The 23,715-nt window shown below is 38.6% G+C and overlaps 1 protein-coding gene across 1 annotated transcript in view; it reads right to left on the reverse strand.

Moving 5' to 3' along the window:
- Positions 1-1,455: 1,455 nt before the first annotated feature.
- SMAD1 (SMAD family member 1) overlaps positions 1,456-23,715 on the reverse strand; it is an 80,571-nt gene continuing 58,311 nt past the window's right edge. Inside the window, exons 3-7 of the mRNA XM_040473075.1 lie at positions 18,608-18,865; positions 15,968-16,084; positions 12,589-12,810; positions 6,899-7,155; positions 1,456-2,835 (exon numbers count right to left, since the gene is read on the reverse strand). Of these exons, the coding sequence (XP_040329009.1) occupies positions 2,692-2,835; positions 6,899-7,155; positions 12,589-12,810; positions 15,968-16,084; positions 18,608-18,865 (998 nt within the window). The 3' untranslated portion in view covers positions 1,456-2,691. The remainder of the gene's footprint in view (positions 2,836-6,898; positions 7,156-12,588; positions 12,811-15,967; positions 16,085-18,607; positions 18,866-23,715) is intronic.

Here is a 23,715-nt window from a genome sequence, read left to right on the forward strand (position 1 = left end):
TTCTAATCATCCCCGTTCGTGGTTTCTTGGTGGCAGGAAATAGGTCTACTATGAAACAGCTCGCATTGCTTTTTGTTTGAATTTGTTGAATTTAAAGTAATCCAAACAGTTGCTCTTTTTTTTCCCCCTTAATCCGAAACTTCCAGGAGACTCAATAGTCTCCTATGACGACAATAACCTCTATCAAGATTTTACCAAAAACACAAATAATTGCACTTGAGCAGGAAGGACTCATTTACCATGCCGCAAATTCCTAGGGTCCCCCCTTCCAGTAGGTTTCAATCTTCTGGATTATTTTGGAGTTTGACCCAGTCTATCTCCAAGCTGCCTACTAGAGTGCTACACCCAGTTAACAATTTGCATAACTGTACCAGCAAGCAGCCATGGGAACTGGGGGAAAGCAAAAAGTAGCTAACTGCTAGGAAGAGGGTGAGAAATCCTGACCCTGGCTCTTTATTGTTGGACAATTTTCAGCGACACTTCGTTGTTGAAGCTCAATAGTTTTAATTTATTCATCTTCTCTAACTTCATTGTATCGCACTAATCCCCACCATCACTCCTGATCACCCGTGAGAGGAATGACTTAGGGAAATGGGAAAATAGCACACAGGGGAGGGTTTAACAGTGACTCCTGTACTCACATGCAGTAATGTTTCCAGGGCATTTTCACACCTTTTTCTTCCAAAAGAGCTTCACCTCAACTTTGTGATAAGGAAACAGTGTCTCCTTTTTACAAGTGAGGGACCAGAGGTTCACTGAAGTTAAGTGACCCAGCAGATGCCCATAAACGTGTGCACTAATATAGGTATTCTATCCAGGGCTTTCTCTACTGGCACAATGTTTTTGGAGACAGCAAGATGCAGCAGAAGTTTCTATTTGGTCACAGTTCGGGGCAGAAATGGGGCTATGGTAAACAACTGTGGGAAGGACGTATCAAAAGAAGAAGGGGTGGCATCGATGTGGCCAAGGGAAGAATCTAAGTCTTCTCAAGTCTGTGTCCTTCATGGGCAAACTGTCTGGGGTTGGGGTGGGGGATGGGAGAGAGGACAGAGGATTCCCGTAGGAGGTGGATGGGCAAGTGAACACCGTCTGGCTGCAGTTTTGAGCTCTCCTTCCGGGCCAACGTTACACTTGCATTTTTGTGTGAAGCTGAGACGCTGTAGAGTGTTGTCCATCTAGAACTGTTGGTGCTGCAATTCCTCACATAAACAAGTTTATACGGTTAGGTCTAAAATTCCAAATTTTGCTCCTTTTTTCTTAATTTCCAAAGTTCCACACGTCCTTTTCTGATTTATAGGGATGCTGCCCTCTTCATGATTCAGTTTCCCTGTCTCTGTATTAGTAACTTAGTTTGTTACGTTTGGCAAAGAATTATTTGAGAGAAATCGCTCCGAAGATTCAGAAGTAAATCTGACTGATCCTAAAATCTAGCAAGTGAAATAAGGAAACGACAAATTTTTAATCAAAGTAAGCAATAATGACAGGTTTATTTAAAATTTCCAGTAGAGAAAACCCACTAGTTTTGGAATAAAAGTACTCAATGTACGAGAGCATAAGTGAATATAAAAGATTAGCAGAAGAAAAATAAAACCAAACACAGTACAAAAAAAATCCTTAAAAGTTTGAAATGGATTTAAACAGGGATGTTCTTTAAATCCTCCAAATATTTAACAGTTGGTGAACAATTCACTTGAAAATTAAAGCCAGTTTCTGTAAACTCCATAAAAAACTGCTTATTAAATTGAAGCACTCCATACGGTTGGTGTTGAGACATATAGGCAGTCGATTTCAGAGTAGCAGGAATTACTCATTTGCTCTCACAGTTACATGAATTCACCAGCTGCACAACTGCTTTTTGGAGAGGATGGGATAGAAGGCGCCCCCCCCCCCAAAAAGAAAAGGATAAAATGTCTAAAAAATTGAAACACAGCAAAATTCAGGCATCAGTTTGTTTCCTGAAAGTCACAAACTGACTTTTTACAGTATATTCTACATTTGCAGTTGTCATTTCCCTCTCCCCCACCCCCTCAAATACTAAGTCCACTAGTCTAATCCATTCTTAACTTCCAAATATTCTGTACATATATATTTAGCAAAGAGCATATACCTAATATTATTCTGACAGCAGTATGGTCAGCGTACAATTTTAGAAAGATTACTATGTATATCATCAGATTAAACTTTACTTAAAAAACAAACAAAACCCATTACTAAACAAATAGTTTTAAAACATTATGAAAACCCATGAAAATAAGACTCAACATGGGTTCTAAACCTGATAAAAACACACTTCAGAAAGACTATTAATGCTAAACTTCTGCCAAACGATGACCTTAAAGTGCCAAACACAAACGAATCTCTTAGGACCATTTCTCTTAGGACCAAATAGATAATTTGTCCCTGGCTTGGCCATCTCTCCTTTAACTATACACGAAGTCCTGCTAAAAGTATGCATTTTAGTTGATTTTACAATAGAATGTTACAATGTAAACTAAACAGGTTCTTGATATCGACAGTATGTTACCAAGGTTTTTGTTTTTTTTATTTTTTAAATTTCTGAATCCAACAGTTGGTCACAGAGGTCAAGTATTATCAAGGCTCCTTTGTCAGTTCTTGATCGTGTCTGACTCATCCATCCTTCAAGTACATGCAAGGCTCAATAGTTTTCAAGAGGCAGAAGCCTGAGGCTGTTTAAGACACAGATGAAATAGGATTGTGAGGTGAACCCATCTGAGTAAGAACTTTATCCAGCCACTGGAGGGGGCCATGCAGGTGGATCTCAATCCAGCAGGGGGTGCTAGTAACATCCTGGCGGTGATATTCTGCTCCCCAACCCTAGAAGACACAGTGGAGGTCATTTAACTTGCTTCACTCCGTGATTAAACTTTTTAAGTAAGAAGAATTCAAGTAATCAGACACTCTTGATTAAAGACACAGATGCCTTCCATAAGACAGATGCTTGTGTGCACAAACACATACAGTATGGCAGGCAGTTTCAGGTGATGGGTGTGTTCTAGGCTCCCTAAGTTTCCTCCACAGAATCAAAGTTAAGAAGCACTGGTCTTGGGGAATGAAAGTTTCAAATATATTATAAGGCTGTTTCATTTAACGAAGGCACCTTTTAACTTTTTATCATCAAGAAAATAAAGAAAAAGTCATGTTAGCCAAACTGACTTTCTGCTTCTTCCCTCCTCAGCCACTGAAGGTCCTCCTACCAACACAGAGCACTTGATCTTTCAGTCTCTAAGCAAACGGGCAGAGGCACATACATATCCAGAAAGCTATTATGGACACCGAAGCATTGCTTTGAATCAAGAGATTCCATTATACATTTGTACAAGAAGGTAGTCTGCCAGACATCTTCAGTATGACTGAATCGGGACACTAAAGTTGCAAAAGACAAAGGTAATTTTGCAACTGCAATGATCAAAAACTCACTAGTGTGGTGGGCATAAACCCTTGTTTCATGAGGAATGTCAGAGAAGGCTGGGTTCTATTTATCTGATACCTATCTACTCCAGGAATTTCAAGAAGTACATATAAATATCAGAACTCTCAGGAAGAAGGTGTGATATATGAAGTGCATATGTATATACATTCATACATTTGTACAAATATCAATACACTGCTATGTTTAATTTAAAGGTATGTGTGCCTGTTTCCCCCATTAGACAGTAAGTTCTTTGAAGGCAGGGATCAGATCTTATTTATCTCCATCTCAAACATCTAGCACAGTGATTGGCACAAAGCAGAAGCTCTAGAAATACGTGTTCAGCTGAATGGACTTGGATTTTTCAGATATATGGGGAATTTACTGTGCAAATAATTTAGAAAATGTATGTTTTAAAGTCCAAGATGATCATCTTCAAAACGGCAAAAAGACTGGCTATTAAAATTAGCAAAATGACCTATATAATTTCTCTAAGATGATAAGTGTGCAAGGGCAAGGTATAAAAACCCTTATGGTTTTAATAAAGAACAAGACCATATAAACACTATGCAAACTTGTTGTTGCAAATGTATGATAAACAGCTGCCCTTCATTATGTCAGCAGGAGTTTTAAAACAAAATTTGTTCACCCTTAGCTTTCCAAATCCAGCTTCCCAGCTATGTCTATTATATCTTATATTACCCTCCATTCCAGTATATATCACGTTATTTTATAATTAAGCATATACTAGGCTGTAAGCATTTGTGAAGCTAGAAACGTTAAGGTGCTTTTTTTCATCTTTGCATTAATGCTCTGGAATAGTGCTAAAAATATTTGCTGAATGAATGAAATCCAATACATTTTTAATGCATATCCTCGTATCATAAACACTTATTAGTGTAAAGTTTGTTTTTACTTGTGTGTAAATAATTAAAAATCTATAAAAGTAAAACCATTAAAAGTGACAGGGTAAACAATATGAAATGAGTTTGAAGAGAAATCCAACTGGAGCAGTAGAGTCATAGATTCTTCTTGAGTGGCCCTTCAAGAATAATAGACTCATCAAGGGAACTCTGTAATGATTACCACAGTTCCCAACTCTATCCATCCATTTTAAAGATGAACATGAGGAAGGGCAAAAGATCCCTGTGCCTTAATCACACAGTTAAAATGGCAGCTAAGGGGCGCCTGGGTGGCTCAGTTGGTTAAACGTCCTACTTCAGCTCCTGTCATGATGTTCACGGTTTGGGAGTTTGAGCCCCGAGTGGGGCTCTATGCTGACAGCTCAGAGCCTGGAGCCTGCTTTGGATTCTAGGTCTTCCTCTCTCTCTGCCCCTCCCCCAACTCATGCTCTTTCTGGCTCTCTCAAAAATAAATAAATGTTAAAAAATAAATAAAATAAAATAAAATAAAATAAAATAAAATAAAATAAAATGGCAGATAAAACTAGAACCTGGGTTTCTTGACTCTTAACAGTTATTCTTGGGTACCTGTGTGGCTAAGTTGGCTAAATGCCAGACTTCAGCTGAGGTCATGATCTCATGGTTCGTGGCCTGTATCGGGCTCTGTGCTGACAGCTCAGAGCCTGGAGCCTGCTTCAGATTCTGTGTCTCCCTCTCTCTGCCCTTCCCTCGCTCACACTTTGTCTCTCTCTCTCTCTTTCAAAAATAAATAAACATTAAAAAAAAAATAGGTATTCTTTCCTCAATACCAATAAAACAACAAATAAGGGGCACCTCGGTGGCTCAGTCAGTTAAGGGTCCAACTCCTGATCTCAGCTCAGGGCACGATCTCATGGTTTGTGAGACAGAGCCCTGAGCTGGGCTCTGTGGTGACAGCGCAAAGCCTGTTCGGGATTCTCTCTCTACCTCTTCCCTGCTTGTGCGAGCACGCACCCTCTCTCCCTCAAAATGAATCAACTGTAAAAAAAAAAAAAAAAAAAAAAAAAACCAACAAAAATCATCGCTGGCAAGTCAGAGTCTTCATTTTAAAATTCATTTTAGCCAAATGCAAAGTCAAAAATTAAACCGTGAATGTTAATAGTGCGTGAGAAAGATCTTTCCAGTCCCATAGGTACACAGCATATTGGTAAACTTCTTTAAAAGGTAAAAACCCTCCTTTAATACTAACAAGGTACCATACTCAGCCACACACACACACATCACAAAACTGGTGAATTATGTTTCAAGAAAACCAACACCAGGAGAAAAAACTCAGAATCTGCTAATATGATTCAAGAAGTAAGAAAAAAATGATATTCAGGGAAAGGCATCTTTGATCTAAAGGATGATTAACAAAGTAAGGTTCCAAAATTACCCTCTGTAATACATACATTACAAAACAGGTTTCACAACAAGTTGGGTGAGCTTCTGAAGAGAGGACATAAAAGGTGATTGCCTCACCCAAATATATAATTAGTTTTGTTTCTCAAGGTAACAGAGGATGAAAATTTATCTTTGAGTATTTAGAGACAAGTCAGTTACTAGAATAAGTTACAACTCATGAAATCTAGTCAGATATTTGATATTTAATTTTGACATCTTAAAATTTTTTTTATTTCTTGGAGGTGGAAGAGAAGGGAGAAAGAGATTAATTATTGTGAGCAATGTCTTTAACCTTCTCCATCCTCAACCCTAACAACAGTCTTAGAACGAAGGTATCTACTGATCTTTGGGCAAGGGTCTTATTAACTTCTGAATTATAGGAAAATCATGAGGTTTTACTGGAACCATTAAAAAAACCTGACCTATCACAAATAAACCCCAGCATGGTAAACTTTTATTTAAAAAAGATCACTCATTTATTGCTGAAACAAAAGCAACAAATGTTATCATCATAAAGGTACTAAAAATGCAGAATGAAAAGGAAGGGGGGTTTGTTTACTGAATTAATCTTTTAAGAAAATCGTGCATTTAAATTATATATGTTAAATATACAACAAAACATATTCTTATGGTATTACAGTAGCTAAAATAGTGCTTATTTGAAGAGGAAAAAGTTATTAAAGCCTGCTACACTGTTGACATTTAAATACAAACACTCCGGGGCGCCTGGGTGGCGCAGTCGGTTAAGCGTCCGACTTCAGCCAGGTCACGATCTCGCGGTCCGTGAGTTCGAGCCCCGCGTCAGGCTCTGGGCTGATGGCTCGGAGCCTGGAGCCTGTTTCCGATTCTGTGTCTCCCTCTCTCTCTGCCCCTCCCCCATTCATGCTCTGTCTCTCTCTGTCCCAAAAATAAATAAATGTTGAAAAAAAAATTAAAAAAAAAAAAATAAATAAAAAAAAAAATAAATAAATACAAACACTCCTATATTCTAATTGTATCCTAATAACCGACATCCTCACTAAAGTTTAAAAAATGCCTAGGTAATAATGTTGGCTTCTATGGACATATATCAAGAGGATATAGATTTATATACTGCGAGAAAGCACAGCAAACATGTTAAAGCCTAAGCAGAGGACTTACTTACTTTTACAAAGCTCATGCGGATGGTACACATTTTAGTGAGCTCATAGACTGTCTCGAAGCCATGGTTCACAGACTGTGCCAATAACTGAGCAAATTCTTGGTTATTAAAAATTTTCAAACTACACCCACTAGGGATCTTGCAAACAGTAGTGGGGTGAAATCCATGATGGTAGTTGCAGTTCCGACTTTGCACAAAGATGCTGCTGTCGCTGAGGCATTCGGCATACACTTCCCCTCCCACATAGTAAAGATGCACTCCTGTAGGAAGACAAGGGACGGATCATATTCATTATTTCTCACAGCTGAAAGGCATCTGTGTCTCTTCAATATATGAATTCGCATGGATTTAAACTTTGGTTTGTCTCTAAATCTTGTACAGCTGATAAAATCTTAGTTAACCATATTAGCTAATACAATGTCCTTTTGTTAACGTGTATGTCTAAGAGGTTTCTAAGAAATAATATAACAACACAGTCTCGTAAAAATTAGTAGCGAGATACAGCAAGTTCATTTTGATAAGAGTCTAATGCCCTATTTGGCCATGGATTGAAAGCATATTCTCACTCTAAAAATACAGCATAATAAAGCCGGACTTTATTATTGGATTCTACATATACTCATCATATGAGCTCTCTTTCTTGCATTTATTTTGTAGCTCAGCTCTTTGAAAATGGTAGGGTAGGAGAAGGGAGAATCAAAAGTAAAAGGGCTAGAAAACCACATGGAGGAAGTAGTGCTGAGAGCTAGAAGATGAAGGTCTGGGGGTGAGGGGGAACTATAAAAATAATTCATACTGTGTGGAATCTGATCTCCCTGAACTACCATCTGCTCCAAACTTCTTCCTGTGACATCTTAGAGTGCCAGGAGCGTAGGAAATTGATCCTACCCAGCCTTTAAAAAAAGGAAACGTGGGGGGGGGGGGGAGGAGACGTTCTGACAAAGCCCTACACCATTAAGGGAGATTATTATAGGCCACGCAGCAAACAGAGTCCCATGCCATGTGGCTTTAAACAATCCACCTTGCAGGCAACTCCAGCATGGCTCAGCCAATGCTAAAACTACGGTCTCCAATCCAATCCAAAATATTATGTGTTGTGTTTACATGTACACACAACGTCTATGACTTCTGTGGCAATTAAATAGCTGCTGGAGCAGAAGTCCATTTTCCTGCTTGATGTGGAGAAAACTGAGAGAGAGAGAGAGAGAGAGCGCACGCACGAGAAACTGTGTGTGTGTGCGTACACACACGTGTTTACTTTTTCTCCTGAGTATAAAAATGAGGAACTTTCATTTTCAAAAATTTAGAAAAACACAATATAAAGAATAAGAAAATATCATCACTTGTTTAGTGATGTAGAGGCAAAAGTTAACAGTTTGATGTGCTGTATTTGGTTCTATTACTAAACTTTCTCAGGAAACATTTAAAGTTATCTACACGATTATATGGATACAACAATTTACTTTAGCGATTCTCCCGTTACTGGACCATAGTGTTGACACTAATTTTCTTCTGTTGTAACAATGCCAGGATAAATGTCTCTGGATAATTTTTGATAATATCCTTAGGAGAGATTCCTGGAAGTTAAATCACTGGATCGAAAGCTCTTGATTCACTTTGCCAAACGACTTTCCAGAATGCTTATATCAATTTACACCCTACCGGCAGTATATGAGTGCCTTTATCATTTTGCCCATGCCAGTATTGAGTGAGTTTAAGACAAAAACAAATAAATTAAAATAAATTTTCGCTGAAAAACAATATTGTTTTCATTTACATGTGAGACTGGATATGCTCTCATATGTTTATTAGCCATCTGTGTTTCTCTTATGAACTTACTGTTCATATTTCTTACCTATGTATCCTACTGGGGTTCTAATATTTTTATTATTTTTTTATGAGCTGCAAGTAAGATATAAATAATTTATTTCCTATTTGTTTCCCTATCAGTCCTTTGTCTTTTAATTTTGTTCTTGGTGTTTGGTTTTTTTTTTAACCTACAGAAGTTTGAAAGCTTTGAGTAGTCAAATTCTCTTGTGATCTTTTCTATTGCTTTTTATGCTTAGAAAATTTCTGTCTCCGATAAAATGTATTTTTCTTCTTGCTTTTTACCAGCTTGCCATTAAAAAAAACCCCCTCAATTCACTAATCTATTTGCATATGTGAAATGAGGTCAGGGTTCCTCCCTACAGCCTCAACTAAAAACTAACTTTGTTACTGCAGGACCATTAGAAGACTACTGATTTGTTATGCTTCACTTAACATACATTAATTTTGAAATACAACATAGTCTGAGTTTAATTTATTCTACCATTTTGTCTATACCCTGACTTAATTGTAGTTTCATAATTAACCTAACATCAAGAATTTTTTCTTTACTCTTCCATTAAAAAAATTAGCTATTTTCACTTGTTTAACCTGCCAGGTAATATTCAGATCATATTTTCCGACTTTCAAAAAATAACACATTGTGATTCTGGCATGGATTATTTTAAACCATAAATTGAATTAGGAAGAAAGGATATCCTTAAAATATTCTCACAATATTAAGCCTTTTCTTTAAGGAACACAGACTGCTTATTTACATATCTAAATTTTCTCTCTCAGTAAAATTTGGTTTTCTTTACCTAATTCTCATGTATTGCTCATTCATATTATTTCCAAAATTTTACGTTTTCTGTTGATATTAGAAGCATGATTTTCCTCTACATTATATTTTCTAACTGGTTATTGCCAGATTAAAGAAAACTGACATAAAATCTCTAAAACTAAATTCTTTAAAGGTTTCTAGATAAACAACCATGACTTCTGAATAAACACAACGACCACGAGTATTACTATGTCAGTAATACCTACATCGGTGAAAGAAGAAAGGCACTCATCCATAGACTTATGGTATAAGTGGAAATTAATAAAAGCTTTCTGGAAAGTAATTGGCATAATATATCAAGACCCTTGACCTACTAACTTCAGTTCAAGAATCTCTCCCAAAAATATTATCAATTAATCATATCATCTGCAAAAATTACAATTTTGGCTTATTTCCATTATCAATAATTCTACATTTGAATACGCTAGTCAAGATATCTGGAACACTGTTAAGTATCAGCATTCCCAGAATCTGTATTTTCTTCCTAATTTTTAATAGAAATATTCTAGAGTGCAATGGCTTTTTACTACTTTGGGGTAACGGTCAACTTTAGAACTTAATGAAAAATTTCTCCCTTGATCCCAAATATATGCAATATTGTGTTTATGTACAATTTTCAGGGTTTACAGATCATGGAAAGAGATCTATATGTTATGAACCTAGGTTCAAGCATTTCATCATTAAATGCGGAGTTTAGGATTTGGTTTTTTCCCCCTTAATCATATTAAGGAACTATCAAGTCCTGTTTTAGGAGGTTTTTTTTGGTTTCTTTGTTTGTTTGTTTGTTTTTTCCAGGATTGAGTATTGAACTTTACCTCAAATGCCTTTTAAGCATTTACTAAATGACCTCTTAATTTGGTCCACTGTTCTAAATTTTATAGAAGGTCATTTAAAAAAAAAAAGTTTACTCTGGAAACAATTTCAAATGTACAGAAACAGAACAAACAGCCAAGAAAAACAAAAGAAGACCCACGTAACCACTATCCTGATTCATTTATTGTGACAATTTATTCTATATTTTTTATCATTCACACCTCCTTCCCCTCTTTTTTCACACACACTCTCATATGCATATATGTGTGTATGTATATACATACATATGCGTATATGTATACATAAACATATACACACATATACATCCATATATATATTCTGACACAGATTTTAGATGGATAGACATTTGTATATATGCATATATGTGTGTATTTCCTAAGAACAGGCATACTCTCTTACATAGTGACAATATAGTTAGCAATGCCAGTATATGTAACATTGATATAATACTCTCATCCAATCTACCACTCATATTTTATCTTTGCCTGCTGATCCCAATAAGGTCCTCTGTGGTATTTTTCCTGTCTGGCACAGATCATGCCCAGGGTCAGCTTATTACCTAGTTGTCATATCACTTTAATCTCTTTTAATTTGGAACATTTCACACCTTTGTCTCTTGACATTGATATTTTAGAAGAATACAGTTCCTCTTCACCCTTTTTAATAGAATGTTCCTCATTTTGGATTTGTCTGAAGTTTCCCCATGATTAGATTCATATTTGCATTCTCAACTGGAATTCTGCACAGGTGATGTTACTTCTTTCTCAGGGCATCACATCTGGTGGTATATGGGATCCATCTGTCTCTCACTGGTGACGATAATTTTGATCTCCCAGTCAAGATGCTGTCCAATGTCTCCACTGTATAACTACTCATTTCTATTCTCCCTTGTTACTAATAGGCAGTCTGTGAGGAGACACTGTAAGACCATGCAAATATCCTTATTCTTGCAAAAAATTCTCTCTTTAGTATTCACTGAGGATTCTTGCCTGATGGCTGCAAAATGATGACTTTCAAACTCTAGCACTCACTGCACATTTGTGAACCAGCTTTCCCCATTCATTCTTTATCCTTATCTATGTATTATTGGCACGAACTTATAAATTACTATGGTTTTTCAGTGGCTTAAAATCCATGACCATACTTCATTATTTTGTTACTCAAACTGTCCCAGAAGTGGCCAGGGGAAGCACCTCCAAGATGGCTCCTGTGACACGCCCCCATCACTTTCATTGGCATCTCTTCACTTTCTGATATAACAAAATGTTCCAGGCTCAACTCTGTCTACCTGGTCTGGACTTGGGAGTCAGCCCTTTCCCTGAGGAGTCCTGACTCCTCTCAGTGGGAAATGGTGTTAGAGACGATGGGCTGAGAACCAGACGTGTTTATGGTTCCTGGGCATCTTTGCCTGCTGGCCCTTTCAGCAGACAGATCAGAAACTACATGCACGTATGAGCACATCTAAATATGCATACGCATACACACACACATCCACGTGTACACACATACGTACATGTATTATTAAGTCATGATTTCACCTTGATACCTCCACAGGGTGAATTTTTTGCCCTCCTCCATACTTGTATGTTTCTTACTCCACAGTGAAAATCCAGGCTCCCGGAAACATCCACATTCAGTCATTTGCTTAATCTTATAACTAAAAGTTCCATAACTTTTATTCATACTGCTACTAAGCAATCAAAGCCTACTAAAATGAGCTCGGGATTTGTTTACAAGCACTCTACCCTACCTGGCCCAGACTGAAGAAACACAGCCAAATACTATATTCCTAAGTTATTCTGGACTGGTTCTTTCTTTATTTTTCCCAGTGAGTTATGGTACTCATTTGAAACATATTAGGTTTACTTGTTTTAACTTGCATTTAGTTTTAGGTTGTAAGTCTCTCTTTAACAGCTATTTTATTCTGCAGCAAAACACAAGATGGAAGAGTGGAAGAGTTCCCCCCCCCCCAGATCAGTATTTCAGCTGGTTAATATCAATTCCTATGAGGTGGCAGGAGACAAACACTGCTGACTGAAAAGTGAGTAGCGTCCTGATAATACAAACTGAAAAGCTATTTACAAACCGGAGCCAGTGTTTATTACCTGGTGTTTGCCCTGGTAGGCTGCTCCAGGAACAACTGCGTCAGTTCTAGGGGAACAGGGGCACAACAGACACACATGTGAAAGAGGTTCAAGTGAAAACTCACCTTTTCCAATATGCCGCCTGGTGTTTTCAATAGTGGAATTCCGGTTAACGTTGGAGAGCAGCCCAAGGCAGAAACGGTTCTTATTGTTGGAAGGATCGGTGAAACCATCCACCAACACACTTGTGGAGGAGGCATGGAACGCTTCCCCCACACGATTATTGAGCTCATAGTAGACAATAGAGCACCAGTGTTTTGGTTCCTCATAAGCGACCGCCTGAACATCTGTAAGAAAGAAAACCTTACAGTCAACCTCAGCGAGTGCCTCGGGCTCTCAAACACTGAAGCTGTGTTGTCAAACTGGCTCAGGACCCTGGAATGCAGGTACGGGACGGCAACTGCTATTAGAATGTATACGGTTTCTCTAGGCTATCTGAAACAGGTACTCCTCACCTCACAAAGTGTGACGTCCTCCTTCAACTGGAAAATAATTTTCTCCAATTACTATCAGATAACCAAAACGCCAGCTAAGCAAGCATACCAACAGCATTTGCTGCACACTCACAATATGCTACTTGCTCCGTAATATGCCAAAATGGAAATTACCCCCACCACAGATGCTGGCTCACCATCTAAAGAAACACAAGTGGCAAGTGAAAAACAAATGGAAAGAGAACAATCGAGGACAGGAAATGTGCCAAAGGTGCTGGCAGAAAAAGGGTGACTTTCAACAAAGCCTTAGTAGGCCTATACTTTTTCAAAGCAATGAAAATCGGTTTCTAATTATTGATAAGAAGTTCCCTTACTTCACATTAAGCTGCCAATAACTATCACAGCCACAGCTTTGCTCCAGTCCTTAAACTCAGGAAGAAATCTTGCCAGCTGGCCATTTTTACAGAATGAATCATATCTCTCTCATCCAGATTTCATGCTAACTTCCTTATATTTGCTTTAAGTCATGCAGAGCAGGTGTGTTTTGTCTCTCCATTCCCAGAATGGGCCAACAATGGAAATTACCCAACTTTACTGACAGGATGCAGCTTGTTAAGTCAAATCTCTTAAGACTAACAAATCTCCAAACAGAACATGCTTCTAAACATTTGCAACTAAAAGGTTCTAAAGATAAGTTCCTTCTGTAGTAAAACCTCTTTTACCACTGCTTTAGAGATTCCAGGAATATAAACCACGTATGCCCACTGTGCCAATATGTAATGATCTGAGGTTTATGAGGTCCTGAGCATACAAATGTACAAAGAGAAAGAATATCCACATTAGAAGCATAAACTGGACTGTTTAGGAAAAAGTACTTCTGTGTTCGTTTAACAACAACCTCCACAAATATCATAATGCACTTTATTTTAGAATTCGGTAAGGAAAACAGAACAATCCTTTAAAAAATCCACACACACATTAGCTGCTCTATATACTGGATCAGGTGAGCCAAAAACAAGCATACACTATCCTCCCTGCTAAGCAACTATCCCACGTCAATTTACTGTATTTCAAAGAATGAAATTTTAGTGATTTACATCGTGCTAAATCTTAAAAGAAGACTGTAACATCATTATAGAAGGCTTTTTATCAGCTATCAGGATTGTTCAAAATACTACTCATTTAGGTCAGAAGATGACAACATTTTTCTATAAAAGACCAGAAAGATTTTGTGGGGCATATGGTCTCTACTGTAACTATTCAACTGTGCCCTCGTAGTGCTAAAACTGCCACAGATAATATGTAATGGACATAGCTGTGTTCCCATAAAAATTTATTTACAAAAAACAGGCAGCAGGCTGAATTGGCCTGTGGGCTGTAGTGTGCTGACTCCTGCTTTAGGAAAACCACCAAAGGTAAAACAGTAACAGAAAGGCCAACATTCTTTCCTCATGAAGATATTAACTGTAAACTTATTTCTAATGGGGAAATTTTTAAAAGCTATTTAAAGGAAAAATTTTAAAGCAATTTAAAGGCCTGTTTCCTGAAATCAGACATTTTAGGCTTAACAACAATAGCTACAGGGTCCACACGCTCATAGCTGTAGAGCAGTCCTGTGTCCATTCTCTCCTGCGATCCTTGTTCCCCAAATACCTATTCCAAAGATGTGTGAGACACAAGTCACTTTCCCCAACCAGAAGCTTTATCTGTTGGTTCATAATTATGTTTGGGAAGATGTTCTAGAGATTATCAGGAACCATCAGATACAGAGCCAATAAAGATGTAAAAATATTTTACAGATGAAAAAGGTGTACATTCAGGGACACCTGGGTGGCTCAATCAGTTGAGCGTCAGACCTTGGCTCAGGTCGTGATCTCATGGTTTGTGGGTTTGAGCCTCGCATCGGGCTCCACGCTGACAGCACAGAGCCTGATTCAGATCCTCTGTCTCCTTCTCTCTCTCTACTCCTCCTCCCCTCCCCAAAATAAATAAACTTTAACAATAAACAAATAAAATAGGAAGGTGTACATTCCAATTTATTACACTGCACATCTAAAAAAGGTTCTTTCATCATCAGATTTTAAGAACTTAAAAGATGTAAGCAACTCTGACAAAGTCTGAGATATCTCCAATTTTAATAAAGTCAGAATGAAATGAGACCTACACCTAGTAACTAGATTGCCTTAAAACTTCAATTTGCATAAAATTTACACAGTGAAGTTTCATGCCACGTGTTGAGTGCACCAGTGAAGCATCTTCCTCCATGAGAGGTTGTCTGGGAACAGTTTTCTTCCACCATTTGGTCATGACTTCCTACAGGTGCTCAGGGATTCTCCTGACACTCACTGCTCTCAGTTCTCTGCTCCGTTAGGCCTACCCTGCTAGCCACCGCAGACCTCGAAACACACCCATCCTCCACCAGAAAGGGAAAGGAATGACCCGACCTGCTTATAGGTTCTGCTTCTAAGTTCTTCCAGGTGAGAACAGGAAAAACACATGCCTCAACCCCTTTCTGTAACAAGGTTAGAAACAAGTAAATATAGCAAGAAAAAAATGTTAATAGTTCTTTCCAGTTGCAGCTGTGTATGGATGAGGGCTAAGACTCTACCAACAAAGGAACCTTTGGGAAGCCTTGTTATATGAACTTCTAATTTTGGACATCACCAGTGACAGCCCCACTTCAGTAAAGTTATGCTCACTGTTTCTCAATACCTACCTTTGTCCTTCACTTAAAAATATTCTTTTATGGGCAATTTAAAATTATTAAGTATTGTGCTCAAAACAGATGACCACACAATTATACACAGGCCTTCATTAGTCAAATCAATGTGTTTGTTCTTCATATAAAAGACTTACTTGTAATCCAAAAAATTCTCTCTATCCAGCTTCTCTTATTGTGCTTTCTCCAATAGCTATCTTTTTACAGACTAATAAACATTTGTGAGAGAAAGTAACATTTGGACAGATAAACTTTAGACACTAAAAAGGTATAAACAGCAATTCATTTTACCTCCTCTGTTGATTTCTGAGGGCAGTGAAGGTGCCATCATATTTGTGTCCATTGGCTGGGAGCCATCCTGGGTCATGGGGTCCTCAGGAGGCAGGTAAGCAGGCGGGGGCGTATCAGCTACAAAGTTTAAGAAAAAGAAAAGATTTCTTTATCTTTGAATAACCACACACACTTAAAACATAAATTCTGTGAAATTCCTGAGATTAAACTGCCATTTCAACCTCATCAGAAAATGGACGCTAGACACTGAACTCGGTGTCCACTCCCTGAAAATGACCGGCATCTCGTGATTTTGTACAACCGTAGAGAAGATTCAGGGGGAGGAAAAGCACTATATGCCAGTTCCAGAAGTCGTCTGCCTTTCCAGGATCATGCTGTCTTAAAACAATCAGGAGAGCATTTAAACATGTTTTCATACAGTCCACTTTAAGAGGACCTCTGCATTTCATAGTTTCACTGGTGGATGGAAAACCTTTGAAAGCTACGTAGGATCTCTTAAGAAAAAGAGCTTCAGGGTTTCTTACTTTAAACCCACAGGCTTTTAGGAATTTACCAACTGAGTTTCATTATCGCCAATTAGTTTACGGATTTAAACTGTTAATTTCCCATGACTTCAAGCAATCTGTTAGGACTACCTTACCCCTACCTGCTTAAATAATCACTAGTTTTAAAACCCCTAGTAGCAGAATAACAGGAAATAAATCAGTTTATCACAGCCATCTTCTATTTCAGAATTTACATATGTTTCTTCTAAAAGCTCAAAGTCAGCTGGCAATAAGAGGCAAACAACACGACTTGAAACAAAGAACACTAATATAGGTCTTTTGTGTTTTCTTAAATAAAATAAGGGGTATGGGTTCCCCACAAATAATCCTTTGTGATCAAAAAACAAGTTCCTCACTGGCTATTGTGAGCCCATCTAGCACACCAGACAGAGCAGGGAACAAAGTTTTACCTTAGGGAACCATGAATAACTTGGAGAAGTAGCCCAGATTACTCAGGGCAACTGCTGAACACAAATAGCTAATACTGCTGCTCCTTCACAGCTTTTCAGAGATTTCCAAAGACTGACTCTCCAGCTGAATTGCAACCCAGTAACTTCCACCATCCAGCAGCTAACAAGCAAGGACTCACGACACAAAGAAAGGACTATGGAGACCTTATCTGGATGCCTTTTTCACCCTTTCCTCCAGCTTATTTTAATTCAGCTTCTTCCCTGCAGCTGTAACACTGACTCCGCTTTGCTTCCAGCCAGGAATGAAGACCTAGAGCATCCTCTGAGACCAAATCCGATAAATTTCCACAAACGAGCTGGTGAAAATGTCCTCAGCAGCCTGTGGCACCAGCAGCACTGAGAAAGTGCTACCAGCTACCTATGGGTGATGCTCTACAATGCCCACGAGTGCCTCCTCCCACCCTTGGTGGCTTTTTTCCACATCACCTTTGCTTGGCCTGCGTCTTAATCCCTGACAGCCGGGAACAAAGTGTAAACTCAAGCAATAATCTTCCCGTTTTTCACTCCAGGGGCCCACCCTGGGTTTGCTGCTGCTCCCAAGCTTCTGAAACCATCTCTTCACCACTAACCTCTTTATCAAACCCAACAGTTCCGGGTGAGGGAGGGGGCAATAGGAAATAACCAGATGATACTTAGTTTGATTTCTAAACTAATCTATATTTCCCCCTCCCCTGCCCTTCCCACACACCCACACTGCCCTGTTCTAAGCAGTTTTGGATTGCAAAACAAAACGATGCAAAATAAAAGGCTGAAAACAAAAAAAGTAACAAAAGACAGCACTATCAAATGTGGACGCTTTTCAATTTTTGAGGACATAACCAGCCTGTTGTCAAATTCCCATTCACTTAAACCCATTTCAAGTTGCCTAATAAACTTGCTTGCCCACCCATCTTCCTTTCTTGAAATGTTAATCGATGTTAAGTACATCTTTGTTTACAGTATCCTCCTTGAGGTCTACTGGCAAGGAATTTGGCACTCATCATTTTTTGTGAGATGCTTGCTTCCTAACCTATAATTTGAAAAATATAATGTCCTAATTAATCATTTATTTTGATAAACATTACACCATCAGTTAAGTCTAAAAAAGGAGGATAATTGTTTTTGTCTTTGCTAAGTTAAACAAGCAGATGGTCTCCAGTACTTCTGTTGCATTTCCTTTGTTGCTAAAGTATATGTTTCTTGGGATTACATCACCACTTAAATGAATTTAATTAAATGTGTGTGGGGGGGTGTGATCCCTCAGGAAATATCTTTTCTGAGGCTGCACTTATAACAGGAGTTTTTTTTTCACGTACAGCAAATGTGCGCAGCACATTATTTTTCTCTTCCTCTCTTTTATCAAGAGCGAAGACTGTAACAATTATGCCACTCCCAGAAGGATGCAGCTGTTTCAAAAACCCTTCAAAATCAGAAATAAAACTTATTCAAGCATCTGCGCCTGACAAACAGGACATTTGCTTCCTTGACTGCGAGGTCTCCCTTCGCCCAGGGCGGTACCCCCGTCTGAGAGCCAAGTGCCAGGTACCAGAGCCGAAGAGCTCTCTGCGCACAGGTCCGCTCAGAGTTCCCCTGACTCCGCAGCAGCAGGGCCACTTGCCGGAACATCACTGAACTTTCCCACCTACCTGGCATCTGGAAAGGGCTTCCTGGGTCTGAGCTGGTGGGGGAGTGCGGGTAGGTGCCACTGCTGCTTCCAGGAGAGTTGGGGTAGCTGCTGCTGGGGGAGTGAGGGAACGGATGGCTATTGGGTTGCTGGAAAGAATCCGGAAAAGTTGCGTTGAGTGGCATGTGAGGCTCATTTTGTCCTAAGTTACGGAACTGAGCTAATAGGCTGTGCTGAGGATTATATTCACTGTGTCTTGGAACCAGCACTGGAGGAAGAACTAGAAAAGGGGGAAGAAAAGAGACGAAAATGAAAATGATGAAAATCTGTAATCACATCACAATGAAGTAGAAACATAATCTGTAAGTAACAACAAATTATCTGAACCCTGCCCCGCTGCCAACCCAAAAGCATCATGCAAATGAAGAGCCATTTTTCACTGAGGAATAAATGCAGTAACAAGTGGTCTCTTTAGAATCTGCCGTGACTTATGCCCCAGACCTGTAGCATTGATTGACATACTGCCCAAGGAAAGTCTGTGAAACACCTTTTATGTTAAAAATGTCCACAAGGTTTCCCCATTCTTAATGTTTTCATTCACTAAAAACCAAAGCACAATTATGAACATGTACCACCACTGACAATTCCACTTTTCCAGCCCTGGTTGATAAGATGTTCCATTTAAGAGTTAATACTTATTGAATGGTATGAATTATTCACCATAAATGTTTTAAATGGACACATTAACTCACTGTGAAACAAAAGAAGGCACAGTAAATAACATTCAGAGGATAAATACGGTGAGCAGCATAAAATCCAAATGCCATTAAAAGTAGTTAATTAGACAAAATATGATATTTTGTGGGACAGACTTTATGTTGTGTCCAAGTCGTCCTACTTCACAAAACTCTGTTCTCTGATGATCTTTATGCATTTAACCCACTTTTCAGTAATCCATATTTTGCCTGACAGGTAAAGGAGGAAACAGGTCATATAAACCACATTTTGCTGACTGGATACTCAAGGTTTAAAAGCCAAAAACATACACACCACTAGAGAACGAAAGAAAACAGCTCAAGTCATGCCTGAAAGCTCCATTAGGTACCTAAGGAGTTAATAATTAGCATGGTCTGCAACCTCCAGAAACCTCTAGAGGCAAAGCCACTATAAATTATGTTGCTAATCAAAGTGAAGGACTGGGTAGTAAACCCTAACAGGGTTAGATCCTCAACTTCCCACCATAGTCCCCAGACACCTCCTCTCCGGTAACACGGGCCCTTGGAACCCTTACTATGCTCACAGCCTTGGCTAGAAAAACCACCCATTTGGAAATCTGCTTGGAGGAGAGAGGAGGAGATTTAAAATCTTCTATTGTTGTTGGGAGTTAGAACTCAAAATATATTCTCCCAAAGAAACAATATTTAGTGGTATTAGGAATTAAGTAGATTTTTGAGGACTTTCCAGGGACTCTATCTATAATATATACCATTTTTGCAGGAAAATGTGCCATGAACACTTGCATTATCACTTACTTATTCATAAGCTAAAAACTGTTTAAGTAAAAATAGGTTTCTGAAGGTCTTAAATGGTCTCTTATGCTATTATCTTAAATTGCTAATCTGTAGAAATAAGATCTACTAGTTTCTCTAAGCTGATCCTTAGAAACAAGTCATTTTAGTATAATAAACGTATTTCCTTTTCTGCACAGTGATGGAATCTGCCCAAATTAAGTCCCCAAAAGCATAATTCCTCCTTCTACCTTTCAATAGTCATCTGAAATGTAAATTATTTTGCTAAAGAAAAAATTCCCAGTTGTCATAAGGCTCCTCCAACGTCAACAGAAATCTATATTGCAAAATAAACAAAGGCTCTGAAATAGCACAATACCTTTGAATTACCTATGCAATCATTCTTTTTCTTTTAGCTGCTGCGTCCCAACTTGCCTCTCATGGTCATCTAGCGATAGCCTCATTTCTGACTGGTGCCTTAAAAGGGGGGCAAATACTGGCCTCTAAACCCTGTCCCCAAAATGCAGCACCAGACATAGCACCTTGAATCAATCCTCTGTCTCAACCCTTCGGAGGACCCACCTCCTGCCCTGCCCCCCCCCCTCCTTAACGGAGGACCCACCCCCTGCCCTGCCCCTCCCACACTCTCCTTAACCGAGTCCCTGTTTCAGCAGCTCTCATTGTCTATAATTTTGTAACAGAATTTGTGGGGCGCCTGGGTGGCTCAGTCAGTTAAGCCTCCAACTTCGGCTCACATCATTGTCTCATGGTTCGTGGGTCTGAACCCCACATCAGGCTCTGTGCTGACAGCTCAGAGCCTGGAACCTGCTTTGGATTCTGTGTCTCCTTCTCTCTCTGCCCCTTCTCTGCTCCTGCTCTCTCTCTCTCTCTCTCTCTCTCTCAAAAATAATCATTAAAAAGAAAAATAACTTTTTCCTCACCTCTGATTATCAAGATAAGATGAATTCTGCCACTGCTGACATACGCACAAGTATCTTTTAATAAACTTAAAAAATTGTAGAGTATCACACATCTATAATAAAATGCACAAGTCTTCATATAAATAATATAATATGTACTCTTGTGCCTGGTTTCTTTAGTTCAACACTATGTGTGTAGGATTCATCCAATGTTATGTATACCATATATATATACATATATAGTAAGATGCTTACTCAGTCCCCCCACCTAACCTCCTCAGAGGATAATCAATTTCTTTTGTTCCTCTGGTTTATCCTTGTATTTCTTCTTGAAAAAATTAAGCTGATAAATATGTGCTTTCTTACTTTGTCTTTATTACTAAAAAGGAAAGTAGCCCACTCTATAGACTCTCTTGCACTTTGTACAGCACCATAGTTTATTCAACCAATCTCTTATGTCTGAGTAGTTTACACTATTTTACCATCACATATAATACTGCAATGAATAACTCCATGTATATACACTGCAGTATTGTTAAAGGATTATCTTCAGGGTAAATTCTTAGAAGTAGAGATACTGGGTTTTGAAAATGCAGATACAACTTTGTTATTGTCAAGTACCCATCATGTAAGAGAGCGATTTTCCCCCCACAACCCCACAACTATTTTGTCAAAGTTTTGATTTTTTGGACAACTGGATGGGTGAGAAATGATATTTTGGTGCAATTTTTTTTTTAATGTTTATTTGAGAGAGAGTGAGAACGTGGACATGCAAGCGAGCAGGGGAGGGGAAGAGACAGCGGGAGACACAGAATCTGAAGCAGGCTCCAGGCTCCCAGCTGTGAGCACAGAGCCCTACCAGGGGCCTGAACTCACAGACCGCCAGATCATGACTTGAGCCAAAGTCGGACGCTTAACTGACTGAGCCATCCAGGCACCCTTCTGGTGCAATTTCAATTTATATTTCTCTTATTTCGGTGAAAGTCCATCATTTTTTCATGTACTTCAGGGGACATTTTAATATATTTTTCTGTAAATGGTCTTCTTGTGCCTTTTGCCCATTTTTTTGTCTTTTCATTATATATAGGGACTCCTGGGTGGCTTAGTCGGTTGAGCATCCGACTCTTGGTTTCTGCTCAGGTCATGATCTCACAGTTCCTGGGATTGAACCCTGCGTCAGGCTCTGTGCTGACAGCGGGGAGCCTGCTTGGGATTCTCTCTATCGCTCTCTCTCTGCCCCTCCACTGCTTGTAATGTCTCTCTCTCAAAATAAATATTTTAAAAAATATTTAAAATAACATTAAAAAGAAAAAATATATATATTAGAGATATTAGCCTGTGTGACATTTTATATGTTACAAATATTTTATTGCAATGTGTCATTTCTCTTTTGACTTTCCTTATGTAAAGAAGCTTATTTTTTTATGTTTGGTAGTCAAATTTACCAATATTTTCCTTTATTGCGTATGCAGTTTGATCATAAAAAGGCTTCTCCTACACCCATAAGGAGGAATTCATCCATGCATTCTTCTAGTACATATAAAGTTTCCTATTTTATTTAGATCTCTGATCTGTTTGTAGCTCAGTTTTATTTATACTACAAGGAATAGATCTAATTTTATCTTTTTCCAAATGGTTGGCCAGTTGCCCCAACACCATTTATTAAAAAGCTCTTCTTTGTTCTAGTGATTGGATATACCACCTTTCTCATAAAGTTCCATATATGTTAGAGTCTATTTTTAGACATTCCATCCGATTCTATTCTAGTCTGTGCCCTGCTACCACTGTTTTAATTATAGAGGCTTTATGTTTTAATATCTGATAGGGCTAGTCCCCTCTCACAGTTGTTCTTTTTCAGTGTTCTGCTTCCATGCTTACTCCTCCCTATGAACTTTAGTTATTATCTTGTCTACCTCCAGAATAAAGAGATTTGGTACCTTTACTGAGGGTCACATTATATTTATAAATTAACTTAGTAAGAAAATCTTGATGATGTCAGATGTCCTATTTAAAACCCAGGAAAGTTTCTTCAAGGCTACTTTTGCATCTTTTCAGAGTGTTCCATAGTTCTTGTATTAGCTCAGACAGCCATAAAAAAATATCACAGACTGGGTGGCTTCAACAACAGACATTTATTTACTCAAAGCTCTGGTGGCTGGAAGTCTGAGCTCAAGGTGTTGGCGGGCTCATGTCTCCTGAAGCTTCTCTTCTTACCTTGCAGATGGCTATTTTCTTGTGTTTTCTAACATCACTTATTTCCCTGGTGTCTCTCTGTATGTCCTTATCCCTTCTTATAAGGACACCAGTCAGACTGGATTAGGGCCCTCCTCAATGGCCTCACTTAAAGGCCTATCTCCAAATTCAGTCATATTCTGAAGGACTTATGATTAGGGCTTTGACATACAAATTTGGGGTGGAGGTGGTGAACAATTCAATCTAAAACACTGCACTTGGTTTTATACATTTATTACATTTATAAGTATTTTATTTTTTCTGTTCCTATTTTAAATGAAAGTTTTCTCTTCCATTATATCTTCTAGCTGGTAACTGTTTTTATATATGAAGGTTATTGATATTGCCATGCTTTTATATACTGCTACCTGGCTGGATTCTTTTGTTGTCTGAGTTAGTTTTATCATTGATCCTTACAGAGTTCTCCAGGTAAATGATCATGTCACTGAACAGTTAAAACACAATTTTCC

This window comes from Herpailurus yagouaroundi, unplaced genomic scaffold (genome assembly GCF_014898765.1).
Source record: "Herpailurus yagouaroundi ecotype Mexico unplaced genomic scaffold, PumYag 28, whole genome shotgun sequence".
In the NCBI taxonomy this organism is placed as follows: Eukaryota; Metazoa; Chordata; class Mammalia; order Carnivora; family Felidae; genus Herpailurus; species Herpailurus yagouaroundi.